The sequence below is a fragment of the Simochromis diagramma genome, unplaced genomic scaffold (genome assembly GCF_900408965.1).
Source record: "Simochromis diagramma unplaced genomic scaffold, fSimDia1.1 OVJJ01000293.1, whole genome shotgun sequence".
NCBI classification, from domain to species: Eukaryota; Metazoa; Chordata; class Actinopteri; order Cichliformes; family Cichlidae; genus Simochromis; species Simochromis diagramma.
In genome coordinates, this window is record NW_024386801.1 from 17,662,301 (window position 1) to 17,688,058 (window position 25,758).

The window sequence follows — 25,758 nt, forward strand, 5'->3', positions numbered from 1 at the left end:
GCAGTCCAAGGACAACCACCTTGTTTATCGTCTTAACATTAAAAATATTTGATATTTTAAGGGGGGGAAAGGAATTAAACTATTACATGATTTCCTAACAGAATGGCATGCTGTGTTATCTTGCATCTCGCTACAGCCAAATGCACTGGACAATCTGTTTCTTTCCAATTGCCATTCCCCTTGTGTTTTGGTGCAGACTCATTGTTCATTTGGAAAACATTGCAATATCTGACCGTTACATGAAAGAAAAGAGTCATCAAGACAACACCTAGCGGTTCGCGTTTCTGTCTCCACCCTGGAGCGCTGTGTTGAGGAAAACATCAGACGTGACACATTTATGATCCGTCTCAGCTGTCTCTTAAGGCTATAAACCGTCCATGTCTCTTTTAAGAGTTGATCGATAGTTCCCAAGGTACTATTGTGCATTACTTCTGCACTTACCAGCGGCTGACAGTTAAAATAAAAACATAACACAATGTTGTCGGCTAACAAGGAATCAAAAAGTAAGTAAACTGTGAAAAGATGAAGCAATCAAAACTGCACCCTGAAAACTGAGTAAGCCAAGACAGCATATAGAACATTGTCGAGGCAAAAAATCTTCTGTTCTGCCTGTACACGCCAGCGTATTCTTATTCTTCCCCGTTTTTTGCTTTGCACAAAGCTGACACTGATTTTACTCAGATCGGGTCTATTATTAGCTAACAACTAGCCATAATGCTGCTCAAAAGAGCACTAAATCACAAAGAGCCCAATCTCCACTTCAAAATCCCATATGAACAAAACATCCAGGGTAAACTTTGAGAGGCCTTGATACAAATACCTTTATGGCTGCTACATGTTCCAGCGGTCAGGACCTGACTTGTTTAGACATCGCAAAGCTGCCTGGGTGCATTTTCACTCCTCTGCTGCGAGAGAAGAATAACGCCTCATCCAAAATGCAAATCAAATTAAATTCAAACCTCTCTTCCCGCTGTGTCAATGTGACTTCAAATGACCAGGCTGGTCGTAGGTTACAAAGGTGTGCGGCAGAAGAGAGTTTAAAGTTCTTACCCGCTGTACTGGCTCACACAGCTTCCCATCTAGAAACCCTGAACACAAACGTGTAGATGGAATCACATTCTAGGTACAGCAAACCGCGCTGTTGAGAAGAATAAAGAAAGTCTTTTGCTGCATGTGTTCTTTCCTCGTTCTCTCTCCTGCTGCTTCCTCTTTGAACGCTGTTACCTGTCTAAGGTAATGTGTGTTTGCCAAAGCTGAAGAGCACACCCACTGTTCACCAATAAAACTGATTCAAAACCCTTGCAGGCTTAACCCCTCATCTGCCAAGCAATATGAAAGCTGTTAAAATGAACTCTGGAACTGGTTCATAATATGTGAGTTTGTTTGTGTATGTGTTGTATAGGTTTATAAGAAGACTACAAAAACATGTTACACCTTTTCTGTCAAATGGGTCTTGTGTTTCTAGGTAAGTAATTAGCAAGTGATTAGTCGCAAAGGTTGCTGTTTTTAAAACCAAACATTAAATTTGGTGTTGGGTGTCTGTATACAAGACTTTTAAATCTATTACCCTGCAGAAGCAATCATTTAAACAATAAAATTGAATCTTTATGAATACTTCCCATCCTTTTATTATCCGTCACTAAAACAGGGTGACACATTTTTATTATTTTTTTTACACATTTTCACAACATGAAAGTAATCTCAGGTGCTAGGGACAAATATTTAGCTGCTTTTTCCTTGAAAAACACAGCACCCTACCACCAACACGCCAAGTGAAGAAATGTAGTAGTTTAGTTACTAATTGACAACTTAACAGCGAGGTCCCAAACAACTGCTTATCAATGTCAGGTGTGAAGAACGGTTAGACCAAAGGTGAGAAGCTTCTGAAGGTTAGGCTAGTTAGTGTTAGGATTTATATCATGCTAGCTTAACACAGATGCTTTTACAGGAACTCTGAGTCGAGGGTATACGAGTGTGTTTTACAAGGTGTGTGCATTACACCACTTAAATAAGTATTTTAAATCATTGCTTAATAATTTGGAAAGGCATTGCAAGAAATGGGGAAAAACCTTTGTTATTCTTACAATAAATTAAGAATATTTGTAGTGCTGCGCAAAAGGCTTTTGCCACCATTTATTTCTTTATTTGCTTGCTTACAAGCAGCAAGACTTTCTTGTAATTTTAAAAGTGGTCTTGAGCAAAAGCTATCCAGGATTTCTGAAGGCATTTTAAAGGTTTTCTTTGGACATTGTCTGTATTTTCTCATTTCTTTTTACTCGTGTTTATTGAACCATTAAATGCTGACCTAGGTTGTGTTGTGTCTACACACAACTTAGCCGAGAACCAATTAATCAGAATCAGAATACTTTATTGATCCCTAGAGGAAATTATTTTTCGTTACAGTGCTCCATTATAAACAAACATTAACAGAGACAGACAATACACTAACTAAGAATAGCAATATTGCTATTCTATTATTAAAGCAGTGTGGGATCATCTTGATGTAGAAAGGAACAACACTAGCCAACACCAAAGAAAGAGCATTGGGATGCCCGTCAAGAACCCTGGAGAACTATTCCTGAGAAGTACTTCAGGAAATTACGAGAAAGCTTGCCAAAGGGAGTTCTGGCCGTGTTAAAGAATAGAGGTGATCAGACCAAATACTGACTTTCAAACTTGTTAGAATTATTTTTGCCTTATATACTGTATTGCCATGACAGTTTCAGTAAAACACTGCAGTTATTTTCCATTTTCCTACCAAAATATAAAGAAATGGGGATAGCTCAAAACCTTTGCACTGTACCGTAATAATAAGCATATCGTCTGGATTTCTGGACTTATTATCTGGACACTCATTGTAGGGAGCAGGAGTGGAAAGCCTTCTCACTTCATTTGAGTAATCCTTTGTGCTCTGTGCAAGCTTTGCTTGGACTAATTACTAGTAGGTATTGGCAACATGTACTGGGTGCTCTCAGTGGGTATATAGAGCACACCCCAATATAGCCCACTGCTGTAAAGCACTCAGCAGACGTGCAATAATATTATCAGAAGCAGTGCACATTTGATTCTTGCACATGTTGTTATAAGGTTAGGCGAGAGATAGGAGCTTGAGCAGCAGAAAGAAAAGAGACAGAATGGGGCTGAGCTTTTGACAAGATGGAGGAGTGAAATATTTAGGAGTTCACAGTGCTTCGGGCTCGAAAGAGAAGATTTTTGAAAGGAAAGCATAGAAGAGGAGTGAAAAACTACACTAAACAGAGAAAAGAATGGTGGGAAAACATTTTCTTTTCTTGGAGGAAAAGAAAAACAAAACAGGACATGGACAATATGAGGGTGGCACAGATATAAAGGGACTAAGCAGGAGGCGAGAGATAAGGTGAGAAAAAGATATAAACTGTGTCTAGATGTGATGCATCTTCAGTAACACTTATGGAAAGTTATTCCTAATAATGTGGGTAGCTGTGGGTTACAGTACATGAAACATATCAAAATGCTCAGAAAGTACAGTAAACAGGAGAGGGAACAGTGCTGTTGTCAGTAAGTCTCCAGTAACAGGTCCAATCCAATTATCCATCCATTCTCTGGACCCTATCTCAGCCACCATAGAGCCCTATGGACCCTATGGTAGCAGGTCCAATTATGCAAAATAATTTTGAATGTGCTTTTTTTACTCAGTATTTAAACACAGAAGAAAGCAACCTTGGGAAGCAAGGAGGTCATTCAAATCAATTCAAGAGTATTTTCTAATATATTACAAAACATTTTTATAAAATATTTTCTAATATATGGTGTTTGATTGGTTTTTCTTTCTTCTTTTCAACCTATCATAGACAAATCACTGTAGCTGGTGAACTTCAAGCTCAAAAGCATTTTCATTTTCCGTCTGTCAACAAATAGTAAAGAAATATGAAACTTTGACATAATTGTTTTTTAATATCTCCAAAGTCCAAGCCACATTTAGCTGATTTGACTATTTATCATCCCTACATTAAATGTAAAATTATACAATGCTTTAATTCTGAGGCACAAACAAGCTCACAGTTTAGTGCAGAACATACGATGCATCTGATAATATCTGGGTTATCATTTTTTCAGCACCATTAGTCACACTGCAGGAAAAGTGCCTCAAGATATACTGAGGGCAATGGCAGGTCAAAGAAAAATTGTGAAATTAGAATACAAGAACACCGCACCTACACTGCGAGCGCTAATTAGTGTGAAAGAATGCATATGAATGTGGTTGAAGCTTTGATACAGCCGCAGCTTTGACTAGCTGCAGGGAAAACTCAGTCTAAAGTTGGGTTTAATAAATGTGTTATTGAACGACTTGCAGGAAACGGAGGGCTACTCTTAAAGAATGCACTGTGCGCAAAGCCTGCTGTGCAGGTAATAGAGGATATTACAGAAGAGATCACACCACAGTGGGCTGGGTAAGTAGGAAAGTAGACATGCCCGATTGAGATCAAATACCTCTCAAATCTGTGATGACTGATATGTATGACGGGGAGAGTAGCAACTATGACACTTGAAGCAGCAGCTGATAAAGGCTGAGCATGTTCATATTAAGCTGGCTCCCATGAGTACAATGAAGGAAACCTGTGTAGGTAATGGTAATACTGGCATAGCACTGCAAAATCCTTCATTAATTCGCTGGAGGTAACAGAGGAAAAACATGTGTGAACATGAGTGATAGATTCCTAGTAGTTCTACTCTGAGTCTTACACAAAAATGGACATCTACAACTAATTGGGTAAAAAATATTAATTTTGCTTTTAATATGTCCCAAGGGTTGAAATCTGTTTTTTGTTTTTTTGTGGAACAATTTATTATATATTGTTATCCTGTATTAAAAAACCCCACATTCTGTCATAACCCCCACAATGCTGGTATTATTTCTGTTTTTGTACTTTAAGTAAAGAATATACTGTACACCACAACTGTATTAGTTTTTGGTTTTGAAATTATCACATATTTTATAGCAGTTGTTAGCAACACAATTCAACTCAAGGTTTAGTTTAGCTGAAGGTTAAAAAGGTACAATCAGTAGTTTTTTTTAGGTTATTTAGTACAAGAAAAGGATATTGCACTCATAAATATACAGTGATTAGTTGTAATTACATCCTCCAACAAACTGATGCATTCTCATAAACTTATAAATTAATCCATTAAAAACACAGGAGGGGAAAATTTCATGTTGACCTGCTATTTCAAATACAGTAGCCTAGATGGACATTGTTGTTTTGCCTAATTGCGTTTTATGTATGTGGTTAGAGATCAGCCACATAGGTAGTAAGCTAAAGGTGGAGGAGTAGAGAGCTTGCAGGCAAATTGTTATTTCTGTCTGCACCTTCAGATTGAAGATATGAAGGATCACACATATGGTTTATCATCGGAGAAGGGGTCTCCTTCGTGAAAGAAGTGAAAACATGAAGGGAAGTGACAACACCACCAGCATCTGAATAAAACATCATCCTTGTCGATAAACATGATTATTTTTTCCTGATATTGTCACAGTTACTTAATGTGACATGTGATCATCCCATTTCCAGACAGCTGACAACAAGCCAGCTAAACAACGACAGCATGTTATAAGCTAACATTATCCAAGCTAATTTTAGGCTTGAGTGTCCTAAAAAAAATTCACATTCCCTCTGACAGTTTAAACTCTCATACAATGTGAAAATGCAATTATTTGCTATGTGTAAAGGTCTAACAATGTTAGATCCACTTCAAGGAAAGTTTCATTAACACTGGCTAACAGCAGCAAAAACAGCTGATCTGACTGACAGAAAGGGTCAGGATATTCATCACAACTCACCTCAGTATTGCTGTCATCGGTCAGAAGTGAGCTTCACTGACTCATATCGACATGTATCGGGCTCATTTGACAAAGTTTTAAAGCTGTTTGTCAGCACGCTCCGTAGCTAGGATTATGCAGCTGAATTGAGAGGGGTAAGACAATATAACTCAACACTGCAATCTGCAAACCTACTAAAATCTAGTGGTGAGATTTTATGAACATGTTTGAACATGAACATGTTTCATGTTCTGACAGTATTCTTATTGAAAACCGAAACTACAATTAAATAACTGCATTTTTTAGGGCATTTGCTGGTTTCAGAAGACTAAACAAAATTTTAAAATACCTTAAATCCTTGCAATTTTCTCCTCCAGCCTTGGGTGAGGATGTTGTTTTGCCTGGACTCAAAGGCCTAGGATCTTTGTTTCCGTCAGGTTTCAGTAGTGTAGTTTCTCTGCACTCCTCTACCCGTAGTTCTCCTTCATCACCGTGGCTACTGCCAGTGTCTGGTTTATAGGTGAAGATAATGGTTGGTTTCTGGGTGGGATCTTCTGCTTTTGCCTCAGTGAACCAGTGCTGATTTTGAGCTGGTGGTGGTGGAAGCATGTGAATGACAGTTCCATCAAGCCCGACAAGCTTGCCCTTCTCCTTCTCTCTCTCCAGCTTCTCCCTCTGCTCATCCTCGTCTTTCCGCCTACGAAAAAAGCTCTTGAAGGAGATCCAGCGTTTAGGTTTGGAGCTTTCTGCTAAACTACGTCTCCCTTCCCCTCCAGGACTCGCTTCACCTTCGCCAGGTCGCACTGGTGAACTGGAGGCAGAGCTCTTGGTCCAGTTTCCAAAATGTCTCTGGAGTATGTTAGAAGCATGATAAGGAGAGGATGTAGATCTTGGAGGAGGGAAGGGGGCAGTGGGCTCAGGCTGGGGGCTTGAGAGTGGGGCAGCAGCAGAGGCACTCTGAGACTTAGACAAAACTTTTGAGGGTGTGTCTTTCTTTGACTTGGAAAGACAGCCATCAGTTGGGGAAAAGAGAGACTTGGGCCGAAGAAGGGTCTCCTTAATGGCATCAGGTGGGAGGGCATATAGCTCCTCGGAATTAAAAGATTTGGTTTGTGCTGATGGGGACTCCGGAGGAGATTGAGGAGGCTGGATGGAGGCCACAATCTGTGAAAGCACAGCACTGGCTTCCTCCCTATGGCTTACAGCTGTCCCAGAAGATAAAGCTAAGCTTGTATTATCATCTTTATTGCAAGCAGCATCTCCACCTGTCTTATAAGTGTGTGTAACAATACTGGCAGTAGTGCTGGCTGCAGGTATGTTTGCATTTGCAGTAATGGCAGGATTGGCGGGAGAATTTGGTGATGTAGTGGGTGAGAATGCCCCACTTGTCGAGCCCATTACAGTGCTTGTCACAGTGCAAGAGTCTGTAGTGGTTCTAGGTTGTAGATTTGGTGCTTTTGACACTGCTTCAAGTGGAACCTTTGTCTCTTCAAAGGAGGCTCGCTCTGATGTTCCTCTACCAGAGAGAGTTTTCTCTGTTGAGGCGGACTGGACACTCTCAGAGGATCCAATCTCTTCATAAGTATGGCTGGCTACCCTATTACCCATCCCTTTTATCTGTGGTAGCTCCCCACTGAGTCCCAGAAAGCTCTTATACACAGCTAGGTTATCATATGCACTTGGGTTAATAACAATAGGTACCTTGACAGCATTCTTGGCACTGCGGGCATAAGCAGGCTCATCTCGGATAATAATGGGAAAAGGAGGCATGCCTGCATTATTGAAACTGTTAAATTTGATCTCTGATAAATTGGGGGATTTCACAGGTACAGTTCGAGAAGAAGATAGCCCAGCAATGGGAGAAGTGGGAGCTGACTTGTGACTGCAGTGCTGAGTGGTCAGGGCAGGGACAGGATTATTCCCAATCCCTGAATCTATTTTAGGTATTTTTTGGCGAGGGCTTGTGCTTGATGTCCACACTTCTTGGTAACGTATGCTGCTAATCTTCTTTTGGGATGAACCTGACAGAGCAAAAGAAGTAGGTGATGTTGGCATCACAGGAGAAGACACAGATATTGGGGACGTTGGAGCTACGGCCTGGGCTGAAGGAGTGCTACTAGATGTCGCAGGGCTTGAAGGCATCGATTGGTTTTTGGGTTTTTGAGAATCTGGAATCTGTTCATCTTTATTGGCCATGGATGCTGAGACATCTACTACAGTGTAAGGCTTACAGATCAATGACTTTTCCAAATTTACTACACGGTATGGTTTAGCTTGCTCCTCTGTGGGACTAAAACTTATAGTGACTGGCTGACCAGGAAGCGCTTGGGGCATTGGCATCCCTTCTCTGCCATCCTGATCCTCTAATCTGATAGCCAGGACAGCCTTGTGTGTTTCAGCTACCTTTAGTGGACTCAGTGCCCTGTTGACAGATTCCTTCTTAGGAGGAGAAGTGCAGGTGATAGGTGGCTTACAAAATGTGGGAGAATGCAAGCCATTTCGAAGGACACAGTTAGCGCTGCTACCACTGCTGGATGTTGTTCGAGAATCCTCCGGTATTGATGACGATGATTCAGGAGAAGTGGCAGACTCAGAATTTGACAGGAAGCCGCTGCCTAGCATATCGTGAGGTCCATAGGAAATCAGCCCTCCATTGGAATCCACAGAAGGATAGCCATTTAAGATCTCATCATAGCTATCATCATAGTCCACCGCACAAATTCGCTGTAGTGAGCGGTTGCGAAGCGGCACAGTATTCCACTTTTTCCCCGCAGCAAAGGGAACGGGAGACAATGTGGCAGCACGGAAATTAGCAAATCGTGGTTGTCCTCGCATACGGATTTCCATGGCTACCAACTCTTCATCGCTTTCATCCCAGCTCTCATGCTCTTCATCATCATCCCTTTCAGTGTCTTCCTCATCATCATCATCTTCATCCTCCTCATCTTCACTTTCACTTGTAAAGTCCGGATAACAAAAGCGACCACCTTCTGTGCTGATGATCTTGGTACTATCGCTCAGGGATACCCGTTTTTGAGCAGTGCTCCCAACTCCACCACCACCACCACCACCACCACTACTACTTCCCATAGCCAGACAGCTTGAAGCTGGTATGCCTCTTTCTAAGGATCGTCGGTATGAACTACTGATCCGACCCCAAAACAAGTCCTTTGAGCCAGAAAGTTGCGTGGGACTAGAACCAGGGCCCAACCCAGCAATCTCTTTAAGTACATCTGTCAATCCACTGTTGTTGTTATTTCCACTAGGTGTCCTTGGGCTAAGTGGTCCATAACCCTCAATCTCATCATTGTCATCCTCTCCTTCATTGTTGTTGCTGGGCCCACCAGGTCTTTTGCGGTTCAGTCCATTGCGATTCCAGACTGTGAAGGCTGATGTTTTCCCCTGCTCTATTACCTTTGGTGGTTGCTGGAGATTGCCATCTGAATCAAGTCCTGCAGAGGAGCAGGGCAGCATCATAGTGGGCTTAACAGCGATGGTTGGCTTCTTGGCCACAGGTGGACGGAAGTGTCCTGAGCGAGCAGATCCACTGCCAGTCCGCTGGGAGTTGGTGGTGGTATGGTTAGGATTGGCTCTGGCACCAGCAGCTGGAAGGTTCTGTTGCTGGGATGTTTGAGGTCTTTGCTCAGAAGGAGGCTTCCCTCCACTACTCTGAGCTAGACAGTGCAAACTCTTTGGTTTAAAGCAGTTCTTGCACTCGCCTGGTTTCCACACGTGCTCTGTGAAGGTGCTGCAGGCCGACATGGCTGCGGGTCCAGTAAGTCAGCCCTTTAGGTCAGTGGACAGGAAATCCCTCCATGAAGCTCCAAACTACAGTGAGTATCTGTAGATGAATAATGATTGAAACAATTCAAACGTGGAGGACCTCAGACCTGAAAAACACAACAGGAGAGAAAAGAATACATTAAACTTAGTTCAGTTAGTTGTACATTTAGATTTATTCATGCAACACTGGTAACATTGACTTAACTAAGGCAAAGAGTAGGATGAGGCAGAACGGCAGAAGCAAAAACACAACAAAAAATAATCATCTGTGGGAGGGAGAGAATGATTCAGAAAAGCAGTATTTCAATTTCTCCATTAGGTGGCAAACTTTCTCTACTACCTCAGTCCATCCTACAGGGAGCTGATCTGTTTTCTAACCCAAAATGGTCCTACAAGACTCAGAAAGGCAAGGGGCAGAAGCAGTGGGAACTGAAACAGGTTATTTCTGTATTATTATGGACTGTTTGAGTCAAGCTTAAGTAAAATGAAGTCACTGATGTTGTTACTGAATCAAAATCCAAAACCCTATGAACTTTTACTCAGATGGAAAATGTGATTCAGCAGAGTTCACACATGATCAGTGTGACCAGTGGCTCTTGTGATACATCCATCCCTCCATTTTCTTCTGCTTATCCAATTCAGGGGTGCAAGGAGGGGGGGGGGGGGGGGGATCCCAGCTTCACAAGGTGAGTGGTGGAGTACACCCTGGAGAGGTTGCCTATCTGTCATGGGGCCAACACAATAGACAGACAACCATTCACTCTCACATTCACACCTATTCACAATTTAGGTTTACCAACTAACTGAACCTCATGCATGTTTCTGGACTGTGGGATGAAGTCAGAGTGTGCAGAAAGAACCCAAGCAGGAAAAACGGGGAAAACATGAAAATTCCACACAGAAAAGCCCCAGACTGGACTTTACCAGGACCTTTTTGCTGTGAGGGAACAGTTCTAACCACTTTACTATGTGCAGGGCTTCTTCCGATACACATTCACATAAAATCTGATGACAATGAGGGAAGACTGACGGCTATGGAAAATGTGTTATCAGGCCAGTGAGTGATTTCCTCTTAACTGTCAATATTTGATGTTTCACTGCTGGAAATTAGACTGAAATCCACAAAATATCAAAGAGTAAAGCCTCAAGGCAAAACCAAGTAAAAATAAAAATATACAAGAAACCCAAGAACATACACAGTTCACAGACTTTGGGGTGTGACTGAAACTTATTTTCAAAATAAGCATTCAATAAGACACCTCAGTCTGTTCAATATTAAATCACCTGTTGAAATTGGGTCATTTAATATTCTCTTCATGCTGGACTGAATGCAAACAACCAAAGACCTGAAAACTGGCACTGAACCACACAGTTACTGTTTTAAGTAAAATAAACTCTAAAAACAATGGCACCTATTAAAAAAACAACCCACTTAAAAAAAAAAAGATCAGTGGTGAAAAATCCACACCATTCAATCTGTAAAATGACAAAGACTGAAATTTAAAACTCTGGTTATCAGCACAAGTCCAATTATCCAGTCATATTTATGTACTTCTGTAATTATACAATGCTAACAAAAAGTACCAGAGTGATAAAGGCCCTACCCTAGTTGTTTACTAAATACATTCAAAGAAGGAAAGATGGGATTAAACATTTTTCTGGAACCCTTGTTATATCCGGTTAAGCCCCACTTCAATGCAAATCATGAATCTAATGGAGGAAGAAAGACAAAGAAAAAGCCATTAGCATTTAGATGTGCTTTATCCTGATTGACCAGTCCAGCTTCTCACAGCCAATTATAACAAGCTCGAAATACCACATTAACATCAAATCCATGGATAATAAGTGAAGTGTAACTCAAATAGCCAATTAAATTCAAGCTCAGTCCATGTTTAAATATTACACAGGAATGGTAGGTTACATAATCTGACACAGTTTATGCACCATTTCTAAAACTAGCCTGCCATCAACAGATTATTTTCAAGGAAAAAATAAAATAAAATACAATAAAACAGTTAACTACAAGAGAAGGTGCATAAAAAAAAAATCAATAAAAAGCAATAAATTTAAGTGTTGTTTTCTAAACCAATGTTATGTCTTTGGCTGGGATTTAAGAGCTTATTCAGCTTTGCTTGACATATAGGGTCCACCAATGGACTATTTTAAAACACTTGGGCTGGTCTCACAAGTGAATACTGTATGCTTTATAGGTAAAAAGACATCCAAACACAGATTTTCAGAATGTTTTTTTAAGGCAACCAAATAACAATCATGCAGACATTCTACAATGACCACCTGTGCAACTTAAAATGCAATATTAACAGAACAATGTTAAGAGAACCTTGGTTTTTCTTCTCTTCTGACAGTTTATCACAAAAGCATTAGCAAATTAATATTTACCTAATTAAATCTTTGAGTATTTTGCACTTTTATGACTGAACTTAGCAGTTAACCAAATAAAGCTGTGGGATGACTCATAGCAGAGCTGATATCAGCAGGGTTAGGTGAATCATGGACGTCAGGTCCCGTACGGAAGGATGTTACAATGACAACACCCCGCCCAGGGCCAGACACAATAAAAGAGGAACTCCTGAATCAAACTCTGCTGACCGAGTCACATTGGGCGGGAGAAGATTTATCCTGTTACACCGAACAGGCTGCATCCACACAGGAAACAGTGGCTGTAATTCACACAATATTATTCCAAAGCTGTCACAGTGTGACACGTAGGCACTGTGGCAGACTTTCAAAAAGTAACTTTCTAAAGCCCAAGAAAGCCCAGTGTGTCTGTGAAAGGACCATAACAGTATTTCTGCTCGTTTACAGTGACGGCACGTATCAATGTTTTGTCCAATTCTGACCCTTACAGGACAACATTATTAGGACTTTGCTTTTTCACATGTGCTTTTAAAAATCGAAAGGACGCCCGCCTTATCTTTAAAGGAGAGCCAAAACACCCCACACAGGAAGGTTATTCATGCCACTGGCATTCAGTACCCACAGGTTGTTGCCATATATGAGGGTGGGAATGTAGATCGATCAGTAAATCAACAGCTTCACTTTCATACTTAGACCAGTACAGCATCCGCAATACTGCAGATACTGCACCAATCCGCCTGCCACTCTTCCACTCCCTTCTTCCCTCACTTGTGAACAAAACCCTGAGGCACTTGAGATCCTCCAGCAACTCATTCCCAACCCTGATTTAGCATGCCACTTTTCAGACTCAGAACCATGGCCTCAGACTCAGAGGTGCCACTTCTCATCCTAGCTGCTTTACAACTGGCTGCAAACTGCTCCAGCGCAAACTGTGGGTCATTGCTCCATGAACATCCACGAGATCCTGAGACTTAAGGATCTCACTTTTTTCAACAATGCTTTGCACACTAAGAAAATGCAGCTGTTTTTAATAAGATGTAGACCTGGCAGACTTTGTAAGTGCATTATTTCTTCCCTGACAGACAGCAGATGGAGGGGAGGAAGCGAGCAGTTTTCTGTGGAAATCAGGAAAAAAAGACTCCTTATTGTGTTTATTGACTCCAAATCAGTTTGATGGAATTATGAGCAGCAGCTATCAGGGTGCTTTCTAATAAGATACTTCACTTTTCATTGTTGCCATAATTCTGATCACACTTGAGAGAATTTGGAAATATCAGATATTTAATGTGTCACATCCACAAATCCACCAGTCGAAACCACCCGTGATGGATGTGACAACATATTTTACTTTTCTCTTCTCCCTCATTAAAATTCTGCTGCTGTTTGATTTTATTTTCAAATCCTGTCACAGTGGGAGCTAATATGACACTGCACCTAGCAACAAGTAAAACATATTTGTATATTATATTATTGTATATTTTTTCTGAGCAAAACTAGTTTCATGATGTAACTTACAAGACCTCCCACCACCTGTTCTTGCATGACTGCAGCACACTGCAACACTTTTGGTCAAAACCCTAAAAATTTACTATAAATGTAACACTAACAATCACAGATTATTTACATTTAATGATCAGAGCATCTGCAATAATAAATCAAACTGCTTGGAAAGAAGCCTTTCTCTAAACCGTTCGCTCATTTTCATCATAAATAAAAGCTGATGCACAAGGACAAAAATTATAATGAAAAGTATTGACTCCTTCATCAACGAGTAAAAACGAGATGAAAATATTCTAGAGAGATGAGATCCAATCAGAACTGAATAAGTTTTGTAGAAAGGCGGGAAGAGTTTGATCCAATCAGAATTAATCTCCTTGTTAGGTAATGTTGCTGGAACACATTTCAGCAGCCCTCGGGGAACAGTACAGCTAGCTCCCACACTTGTTTCTCATGAATACGTAACATGTTAACACTTAGGAAGAAAAGAAGAGTCAAGGGAAAATAATATTTAAACCCATTAGAGCAACGTTCTCCAGTAAAAACAGGAGAACATTTTTACAAGTTATATTTTAGTCAACCGAATCAACTTTAGGTTTGGCCGACAACAATCTTATATTCTACAATGTTTAGTTGACTAAAACCAAAAGAACCTAGATGCCAAAACTAAATGACATTTTAGTCAAATTTAAAATTTAAAATTTGCTTTTAGAATTAACACTGGGGGGAAAAAAATGGTAAATGGCCTGTATTTGTATAGCGCTTTTCTAGTCCCCTAAGGACCCTAAAGCGCTTTACACATCCAGTCATCTACCCATTCACACACACATTCACACACTGGTGATGGCAAACTACATTGTAGCCACAGCCACCCTGGGGTGCACTGACAGAGGCGAGGCTGCCGGACACTGGCGCCACCAGGCCCTCTGACCACCACCAGTAGGCAACGGGTGAAGTGTCTTGCCCAAGGACACAACGACCGAGACTGTCCAAGCTGGGGCTCGAACCAGCAACCTTCCAATTACAAGGCGAACTCCCAACTCTTGAGCCACGATCGCCCCAAAAAAAGAAAGACTGGACAGATAACATCAAGAATACATAATAAGTATTAACAAGTCTTTGCAGATATTTGAGAATAGGGGATGAAATAATCAAATATGTAGATACCAGGACAATCTAGGACAACCCAGGACAAATGAAGCCCCGGATGACTTCTCTTATACCAATTAATCTTTTCGTAGACCACGAAAAGCAGCTCACACAGCTCAACGTGAGGGACACAGTCATTAAACTATAATACATACGACTTGATGCAGAAAGAAAGAGAAAACCATCGTGACACAAGAAATCCCTCTGGCTTATGCAGTCGACTTTGTTTCAACATTAACATGATCCTAAATGCAGTTCTCCTTTTTTTGCAATAAAAGTGTTCCTACTTATGGCCATCAGCCAAATTATAGACATCTATTTTTGTGTTGCTTTCATTATGTAACAGATATTATGCAACACAGCAGAAATGTGATGAATAACAATACAGCAAATTGGATCCAATACTAATAAAAACAATGATAAACAGACATTTTGCTCACTAACACAGGAATGCTTTTTCCCCCTCGCTTTGTTTGGAATTATTTTATCATAGACATTGCTTTATTGATCCCATCTTTGTGCGTTTCTACTATCTGAATCTGCAGCATTTCCATTAGTGTGGACAGTCGTATTTTCTCTTTCTTAGAAGCTACTTTTCCATTTATCCAGAATAAAGGAAATAACCACCTTTTCTACCAAACATAAATACTGATTAATAAAAGCATAATTTATCTACAGTCTACTGCTGTCTACTCAGTTATTCTCCCCCATCTTGTGTTTTTGTTTATCACCGACTTTCCTTTCATGCATATTTGATGAGGCCAAGGCATTAGTGACAATTTAAACGGATCCCTTTATGTCAGTAAAGACAGATAATACAGGTAATGAAATGCTCTTCATCAAAATTTTAATGGCATCCTAGAAAATTAGATTTTTTTGTGCCTAGAAAGATAAGTGCATAATCAACATAAAGTTGAGACATCTTATATCTCTAACAAATTGTCACGAGGACACGGGACATCCCTCACTACTTGTTCGAAATTAGGTTACAGCATTACGAAAATGTTGCCATTTAATGACGTAGCAATGAATGAAGGAAATCTGGCTAATCTACAGGGAGTGCAGAATTATTAGGCAAGTTGTATTTTTGAGGAATAATTTTATTATTGAACAACAACCATGTTCTCAATGAACCCAAAAAACTCATTAATATCAAAGCTGAATGTTTTTGGAAGTAGTTTTTAGTTTGTTTTTAGTTTTAGCTATTTTAGGGGGATATCTGTGTGTGCAGGTGACTATTACTGTGCATAATTATTAGGCAACTTAACAAAAAACAAATATATACCCATTTCAATTACTTATTTTTACCAGTGAAACCAATATAACATCTCCACATTCACAAATATACATTTCTGACATTCAAAAACAAAACAAAAACAATTTAGCGACCAATATAGCCCCCTTTCTTTGCAAGGACACTCAAAAGCCTGCCATCCATGGATTCTGTCAGTGTTTTGATCTGTTCACCATCAACATTGCGTGCAGCAGCAACCACAGCCTCCCAGACACTGTTCAGAGAGGTGTACTGTTTTCCCTCCTTGTAAATCTCACATTTGATGATGGACCACAGGTTCTCAATGGGGTTCAGATCAGGTGAACAAGGAGGCCATGTCATTAGTTTTTCTTCTTTTATAGCCTTTCTTGCCAGCCACGCTGTGGAGTACTTGGACGCGTGTGATGGAGCATTGTCCTGCATGAAAATCATGTTTTTCTTGAAGGATGCAGACTTCTTCCTGTACCACTGCTTGAAGAAGGTGTCTTCCAGAAACTGGCAGTAGGACTGGGAGTTGAGCTTGACTCCATCCTCAACCCGAAAAGGCCCCACAAGCTCATCTTTGATGATACCAGCCCAAACCAGTACTCCACCTCCACCTTGCTGGCGTCTGAGTCGGACTGGAGCTCTCTGCCCTTTACCAATCCAGCCACGGGCCCATCCATCTGGCCCATCAAGACTCACTCTCATTTCATCAGTCCATAAAACCTTAGAAAAACCAGTCTTGAGATATTTCTCTAACTAACACTTAGGGAGCACCAAGTGAGGTGTGTTCTAAGGTCAGTGAATCCCAGGAAGGCGGCAGGTCCTGATGGAATACATGGAAAGGTTCTCAGAGCATGTGCTGACGAACTGACCGGAGTCTTCACTAAAATCTTCAACTTTTCCTTGTCATCAAACACCGTCCCGCCCTGCCTCAAAACCTCCACCATCATCCCCATCGCCAAGAAGACAGCTGTGGCCAGCCCAAATGACTACAGGCCTGTTGCACTTACGCCTGTAGTGATGAAGTGCTTTGAGAGACTGGTCTGTCAGCACATCAGGGCCGGTCTGCCTCCCACTCTGGACCCCCACCAATTTGCCTACAGGACAAATCGTTCCACCGAGGACACTATCACCATAGCGCTCCACACTGCGCTGAGTCACCTGGAGCACCGAGGAAGCTATGTGAGAATGCTCTTTCTGGACTTCAGCTCAGCATTCAATCATATCATCCCGGAGATCCTGGTCCAGAAACTGTCTCACCTGGGACTCTCCACCCCCATCTGCCTCTGGATCAAGGACTTCCTGACAAATAGACCACAGTCTGTCAGACTCGGCCCCCACCGGTCCAGCACCATCACACTCAGCACCGGGTCTCCACAAGGATGTGTTTTGAGTCCCCTCCTGTTTACGCTCTACACATCCGACTGCTCCCCTACCCATCTCTCAAACACCATCATAAAGTTCGCGGATGACACCACAGTGGTTGGACTCATCTCAAGGGGGGATGAGTCGGACTACAGAGATGAGGTCAACAGACTGACTGAGTGGTGTTCAGTTAACAACCTCCAACTGAACACCACGAAAACTAAAGAACTTATCTTGGACTTCAGGAAGGGCAGAGCAGACCCGGCCCCACTTTACATTCACGGGAGCTGTGTGGAGAGGGTACACTCCATGAGGTTTCTGGGCGTGCAGATATCTGATGACCTCTCCTGGACTGCAAATACTACAGCGGTGGTTAAAAAGGCCCAGCAGCGTCTCCACTTTCTGAGAGTGCTCAGGAGGAACAACCTGGAGGAGAGGCTGCTGGTGACATTTTACAGAGCCACCATAGAGAGCATCCTAACGTACGGCATAACAACATGGTATGCAGGGTGCTCAGCTGCAGACAGGAAAGTACTGCAAAGGATCATCAACACAGCCCAGAAGATCACTGGCTGCTCTCTGCCCAGCCTGGAGGTCACTGCAAACTCTCGGTACCTCAGCAGAGCTGGCAATATCATCAAGGACCACTCTCACCCCAGCAACCAACTGTTTGAACTATTACCGTCAGGCCGACGGTACAGGTCACATAAAACCAGGACAAACAGATTCAGGGATAGCTTCTTTCCCAGAGCTATCACCGTAGTAAATAAGCACAAAAACAATTGAACCTATTCCATACCGTCACTGTCATTATATTATGCTGCTATTCATACTGTCATTATATTAATGCTGCTATCCTGTATATATTGTACATACTATTGTTTGAGTACTTACGATTGTTTTTTTTTCTGTACTTTTTATATTTTACATTTATATTTATTATTGAAACTTGCACCAAGGGAGTGGCACTCCAATTTCGTTGTACTCTGTACAATGACAATAAAGGCTATTCTATTCTATTCTATTCTATTCTATTTCTTGGCCCAGTCTTGACGTTTCAGCTTGTGTGTCTTGTTCAGTGGTGGTCGTCTTTCAGCCTTTCTTACCTTGGCCATGTGTCTGAGTATTGCACACCTTGTGCTTTTGGGCACTCCAGTGATGTTGCAGCTCTGAAATATGGCCAAACTGGTGGCAAGTGGCATCTTGGCAGCTGCACGCTTGACTTTTCTCAGTTCATGGGCAGTTATTTTGCGCCTTGGTTTTTCCACACGCTTCTTGCGACCCTGTTGACTATTTTGAATGAAACGCTTGATTGTTCGATGATCACGCTTCAGAAGCTTTGCAATTTTGAGACTGCTGCATCCCTCTGCAAGATATCTCACTATTTTTGACTTTTCTGAGCCTGTCAAGTCCTTCTTTTGACCCATTTTGCCAAAGGAAAGGACGTTGCCTAATAATTATGCACACCTGATATAGGGTGTTGATGTCATTAGACCACACCCCTTCTCATTACAGAGATGCACATCACCTAATATGCTTAATTGGTAGTAGGCTTTTGAGCCTATACAGCTTGGAGTAAGACAACATGCATGAAGAGGATGATGTGGACAAAATACTCATTTGCCTAATAATTCCGCACTCCCTGTATAGGATGGCTTCGTGACTATTTTCATTAGCATAGTTATCAAACAGAACCAAGCATTTCATTAGCAATTTTAACCCAGCAACTCAAACTGGAATTGGAGCACGGTGTGGGTGGGAACAAGCTAACGCCGGGTGTTATGTGCTGTCTCAGCTCAGCAGAAAACTTTGTCAGCTGTACGACTGTTATTTTGTTTTGGAAACGGTCACTTACATGTGTCAGCCTACTGTTCCCTGCTTCACAAATTATCTGTTGGCACCACATATTGCAGCCACTATTGCTATGACTGTAATCTACCAGTTGCCAGCCACTTCCAATGAAACTCAGAAGCACACTCGGGTCACCTTTTCAAAGAATTTAGGATTCACTGTGAACTGCACATCAGCTTAGATTGCAATGATTTGGAAATCACTAAAGTCTTATTTCCACTTCTAAATGGCACAGATGCAACATCACATGTTGAAACTGGTTGTTTTTATTGTTTTAGCAAAAATATATGAATTCACTTTTTATCTACATTTCACACAGTGTCCCAAATTTTCTGGAAAGGATTTGAGGTTGTGTTACATGTAAATAAAGAATAGATTATTACATAATTACATAGGGAAATATGTGTTTGAGCCAAATCCCCAAATCAAACTCAGATAATGCTCTTTGTGTCTTATAATTATCTTATAATTATGTTGCATCTCATAAGAATTATAATGTTTGTTGTGTACGAGCAGCTGCCCCAAAGTCTCCTCTCCACTCATTTCCAAAAGCTCTTCTGTCTCATCTGCATTTCTTCCTCCTCCATTCTTTTCCCTCGCGAAGTTTTTTTTCTTTGTTGTTTTGTCTTTTTCCCTGTGGCTCAAAAATTTCCCACTCTTTCTCCCTACCCACTCTCTTCTTATTCAGGCCGTTTACTGAAGGCTTTCTTTTTTCCCCCACTGTTGCTTTGTCTTCTGAGATATGCAAATCTGTCTCTCCTGCCCCGCTTTATTTCAAACAGCACTTCAAGCAGAAGCTGTGAGACTTAAATTATGCAAACCAACACCACCAAACACCAGAGCTACAAGGTGTCCCACACGCAATCACACCATCCAACCCATTGCCAACAAAGACACCTTTACACTTTTACTGTGAACACCAACAACATACCATGACTTGCATGTGAACCCCAAATCTGTGACAAAATGATTATGCATTCACTTGGTAAACTACATCTGTGATTACATAACATGTTTTGATCCTCGACTCCACCTGTCCACATGTCTGGAACCAGATGCTGAACACCAAATTGCTCCAACTGGGAAGGCCACCAACTTGCTAAAGAGCTGCAATGAGCTTTTGAACCTATGTGTGTCAAATCAAGAGCCAGAAACAAGCAGCCCTGCCCAACTATGAGCCTTTTTATTTACATGTGTTTTATTTTCAACCAAAACTCTTGCAATCTATAGATCAGTTCCACACTGAGTGATTTACTGAGGGACTAATGATTATTTTCAATATTGACTGACATCTGTGGTTTAGGAGAAACGTGAACATACAGTACTGTAAAAAACAACAACAACAAAAAACATGTTGAGCTACCCCTGATTTCTTTACATTTTGATTTTCGGGTCATTGTTTTAAAGTGGTCTTTCTGAAAGCCTTTCAAAGTTTTTGTTTGGACATTGGCTGCTTTTTCACTCACTTCCAGTCCAGTCCTTGTGCCTAACAATTTTCAGACTGAGAGATGCATCTGGCTCTGCAGATGAATCCACCGTCTTCTGAAGCCTCATCAAAAATTGTCCCCATGGAAGGGTGGCTGTCAAGAAGCCATTCTTAAAGAAGGGAAATACGGGGTATCCCAATTTGCATATGAACAGGACTGAAAATCAGTGGTGACAGGTTTTACGGAGTGACAAATCCAAACTTAGAAATTTCTAGTTCAAATTGTTGTTAACGCAAGGACAGGAGAGAGCTGCAATAGTGATTATCTACAATCATCAGTAAAACAGGATGTGTCACGGCTTAGGGGTGTATTTCAGCCAGTGGTGTTGGGGATCTCAGCAAAACTGATAGAATTATGAAGACAGAAAAACACAGTCTGATTTGGACCCACCATGCAATACCATCTGCAAAGTGTCTGGTAAAGTCATCTCAACCACACTGCCAATGCAAAAAAACACAAGACTGCCTCCAACACACAATGAAACACTACCAGTCACGGATTGGCCTCTCCAGAACCCGGACCTCAACGTTATTCAGGTAGTGTGGGATGATCCTGAGTGGAACGAAAGGCAGCCAACATCCAAAGAAAAGCTTTAAATGTCCTTCAAGAAGCCTGGAGATTCCTGAAGATTAAAGAAATGGTAAGAAATCTTGCCTGAGAGAGTTCTCACGCTGTGTTGAATACTAAAGGTGGTCATCCCAAATATTGACTTTCAAGGTCATTAGAATTGTACAAACTCAACAATAAATGTTTGCAAACGACTCATTAAATTCCTGCAGCCAACAAAATATAAAGAAACAGGGGAGACTCAAGACTTTTTTCACAGTACTGTAACATGATGCGACTCCCCTATTCTTCTTGCTCAAAAATAAAAGGTTGCGACTCCCCTATTCTTCTTGCTCAAAAATAAAAGGTTGCACAGAGTGAATCATGGCTAAGAGCAAAATATAAACAACGAACAAAAGCCTAATTATCAAGCCTATTGTCCAGTGAAAATAACGGCAAACAAACAAATGATATTTAAGAGTATTAGTTCACAACAATGAAGATTTAAAATTTCCACAGCTTACTCTACACTATGCAGATCTCTGAAGACAACACACAATGTAGAAGTCAGCTGGATTTCTGGGAAAACAAAACAAAAACAACAACAAAAATGGTCCAATGCAGAAGCAACTAGGATGAACAAGAATTCACTTGCATCAGCTCACCTACACACACTCTGAAGGATAAGACAGGGATTCACAAACACCCCCACAAACAATCAAAAAAGGAGTAGAGGGACAGCTGCCAAAAAATGTAAGCAAATATGATCCAAGGTCACAGCAATTTTAGTTTCTTTATAAAAGAAATGTTTTTTATACAGCCTGTCAGAAAATGTAAAAGCTACATAAGGATATGCATTGTGTGGCTTTTTGTTAAGTTTTTTGTGGTACACAATCCAAATCTTAGCCTAATTAAGACTCGTGTGTGTTTCTTTTAATTGTTATTATTTTGTCCACCATATAAAGTTGACTTCATCTCAAAGGGACTTGGCTGTCAGTGATTCCTGTCAGCGAGTAGGCCGCAAGACAGTATATCGAAATCTGACAGCTCTATGAAGACAACCGTGGCTGCTGTCATAATGAGCATTCACAAGACAAAAAGCACACACACACACACACACACACACACACACACACACACACACACACACACACACACACACACACACACGCCTAAATGCATAATTCAATCCCATATTCCCACAAAAATGTAGAAACTTTGGTGGTGCCACTTGTGGCTTTCTCTCAATGACAAAAATCTGAAAACAACAAACTACTCATACCGATGATAAACATCACACAAACAAACAAAGCTTTGTCTCATTAAAAACAAAGACAGTCAAATAAGATGAGGACTTTGAGGGCAGGTTTCTGCTTTACCCTTCATTTTTTACATTTTCCCCCCCCAATCAAATCAGTGCAAGGTAGTCGTTCATATGAGATGCAGTGCTGACCGATGATCTGTGACCATCTGCTCCTCATTTGATAGCAGCAAACACTGTCTGGTTTTGTGCCAGGCGAGATATCACACAGCACCTGCTGCTTGGTGCCACTACCACCAAGTCACAAGCCCCCGTGGGACTGCCAAGTGAGACCCAGATTTGTACTGGGATAAGAATAACTTCTCGAGAGGGTCTGGTGGGATAGAACTTTATTTACTGAAATCTACTCTAGGAATGCCTAAAACATTCATCTCAATGTGCGGCCTTTTAAAAAAACAAAAACAAAAAAGCAATAGTTCAAGGAGTCAGTTAAATATGCAGCAAACCAACACAGATGTTAGCAAAAAGATGAAATTGATTAGAAAGAAAACCTCTCTCTGGGACTCCTACTTCTTACACTTGAAAGCCCATTTTTTAAACTCCTATCTCACCACATCTCCCCGTATTTTTTTTTTTATTCACCCAATACACCTGAGGCTTCCTCATCATTGCCCTCCATCAGTCACAGCTGAGTGAACTGACGCACCAGAGATATACTCATTCTAAAGAAGATAAAGCATGTGGGACCTGTCGGAGGCAGCCTGCAAGGATGTCACTATGTGTTTAGCAACCAGTACATCTAAACCAGAGCGGAGCCCAACCGGCCCAACCTCATCGCTCTTCCTGTTACCACCTGCTTGAGACTGACTCAGGTAGGCACTGGTGTCTAGTTGTGCGGCTGGGCTAGCTGAAGAGATCAGGATGCAACAATTCTGTCTGTCTGAATGTGAGACACTAAGATAGAAAACCTACTGTTTGTTAGAAGAACAGTTTAGTTTGATAACATTTATGTTGAACTGAAATATAACCAATGATATATCAGCAAGTTTGAATGCAGTTTGTAGGCAAAAGTACACAGGCTCTGGGCTCTGGTTAGAATCAGTGATTTGTTTGATTCATGACAAGATAAAATACTGCCAGAGGTCTTTCAACAAAAACACTTGTGGGTAGAGAATGTAGAGAATCCATTTTCTTAAAGAAATTTTGCCTCAATTTAAAATGTATTTCTTGCCATTTTCTTCACTGCTTATTCAATACATGCTTTTGATAACACATCATTACATCATCCTGTACTGGAGGCAATAATGCTGTTGCTTTTTACTCCTCAAACAGAGGTTTGAGGAATTCCGACATCTGTTCATACCTGGGCTGACGACCAAATATCAAACTAAGGGTAGATGATTTATAAAAACGGAAACAGAATCCACCCATTCAAAGGCTGAGCAAGGCATTCCACACATCTTTCTACCCAGTAACACTTTCCACTTTCTCCTGGGGGATCCTGAGGCGTTCGAAGGCCAGACAAGATATATAATCTCTCCAGTGAGTTCTGGGTGTACCCTGGGGTCTCCTTCCAGTTGGACGACTGAGACCTTTCAACACAGAGCAGCAGCTCTACTCCGATATCCTTTTAGACATCCAAGCTCCTCACCCTATCTCTAAGGCAGAGCCTAGCCACGTTATGGAGTAAACTCATTTCAGTCCCTTGTATTTGTGCCCTTGATGTCTCAGTCATTACCCAGATCTCAAGACCAGGGGTAAAAGCTGGTACATAGATGCATTGGCAAATCAAGTTTTTCATGCCTTTCCAGCTTGGTTCTTTCTTCATCACAAGAGTGGATGAGATGTCTGCATTAATGCTGACACTGCATCAATCAAATAAACACATAGCAGGAGAATTTTTAACTTCCAGGTAAGAAACAATATGACTGTAAACAAGACACAAGAACTTACCACCAACACAAATGTAAAGATCTACCTCATATTGTTATATCGTTCACATGAAAAGTCTTCACACATTTAAAGAATATCATGTACATATAGGGCAATCTGTTGAGTCAAAAAAGGCTTAATTGGGGGATATGGAGACACAGAGAGCCACAGCATAGTAGTGAGACTGTTAAAAAACAGACAAACCAGTCAAAGATGTGAAACCGTGACCAATGAATGGGAGATGAGCGCTTGAGATGTAGAGAAGCAAGGCACCAGAACCACAAGCAGGAAACTCGTGTTAAATTTCTAAATCAGATTCTGCTACACTTACCTCTCCACAGAGAGGCAATGTTTTTCCCTTGAGAAAAATCTGAATACTGAGGACAGGAGCTCATTTCCCACCCAGAGCACGTTTATTGAGAGGGAGTGGAAGCTCGCTGAGCCTGGTACATAATAGCAGAATAACCAAGGCTGAAAGCTGAAGCCATGAGGAGATGGGATATGGGATTTTCTGCTGCTTTATGGCAGAGGGCTTGAATGATAAGACAGCCGTAGCAGTGGGATAGACAAGAGCAGAATAGATATGAAATAGGGATGGAACTGCAGAGCTCGATGCCAGGAAGTGTGAGAAAGCAGGGCACGCTGTTGTTTGTTAAGCCGAGAAAAAGTCGTCGTCTTCTACCACAAGTTCATTAGAGAAGAAAACCACTGTCATATATTCTTTGAGTGCAACATCAAAAGCTTTCAAGATGTTATTTTGGAGGGAAGGAAAATAGGCCACGAAGCACACAGAGCATTACTGTTAGTGATGCTGCAGTTAGCCAATGTCACTTTTTACCAGGCTTCATGTTTTCGAGGGCCCATCAACCAGCCAGCTGCAAGGACAAAAAGCTTTATAATATGACTTATTTCTTGAGGTCAGAGATGGCTGACAAATGAAAGAAAAAATGTGAAACTTGTGGGAATCAGGTGACTCAGTTTTGCTGTGTTTGGGAGTGGTTTGTTCATTCACAGGGCAGAGTCACTGAATGTTTTGATAAGAAATGACGATGAAAATGACATCATACGTTATGTTTTGAGGAAATGATTAGCCAAAACACAACTGCATGTCTATGGGAAATTTTAGGCCACCATGTTAGACACCACTCTCACAACATAAATGATCAAATAAAAGAATATTTCTTTTGGAGGAAGGGTGTTTTATCACTCCCTTAGAGCTCTAGAGACTTAAGGAGTCATCACTAAGGGTCACTGAAGCAGAACTTGATGGATCAACACTTTATATTGATTTTCTTTTTCTTCGAGATCCATCGGAGATGAGTCCCTGGAACTCTACTGGACGGATAATCACTTCTCCAACATTAGTAGTTGGCTCTTCGGCTGCCTTTTGCCAGATGTTGAAGTTTTTAAGTTTATGAGTTCAAAACAAGTTGGTTTTTCATGACGCTTTAAT

At 41.2% G+C, this 25,758-nt stretch overlaps 1 protein-coding gene across 4 annotated transcripts in view; it reads right to left on the reverse strand.

The window, feature by feature from the left end:
* peak1 (pseudopodium-enriched atypical kinase 1) overlaps nucleotides 1-25,758 on the reverse strand; it is a 107,067-nt gene that overhangs the window by 18,635 nt on the left and 62,674 nt on the right. For 3 of the 4 annotated variants that reach the window (XM_040026284.1, XM_040026282.1, XM_040026285.1), the window contains one exon: nucleotides 6,147-9,687. In XM_040026284.1, coding sequence (XP_039882218.1) covers nucleotides 6,147-9,559 — 3,413 coding nt within the window. In that variant the 5' untranslated portion in view covers nucleotides 9,560-9,687. Of the gene's footprint in view, nucleotides 1-6,146; nucleotides 9,688-21,636; nucleotides 21,692-25,758 lie in introns of all 4 variants that reach the window. The other variant, XM_040026283.1, reaches the window with a different exon arrangement.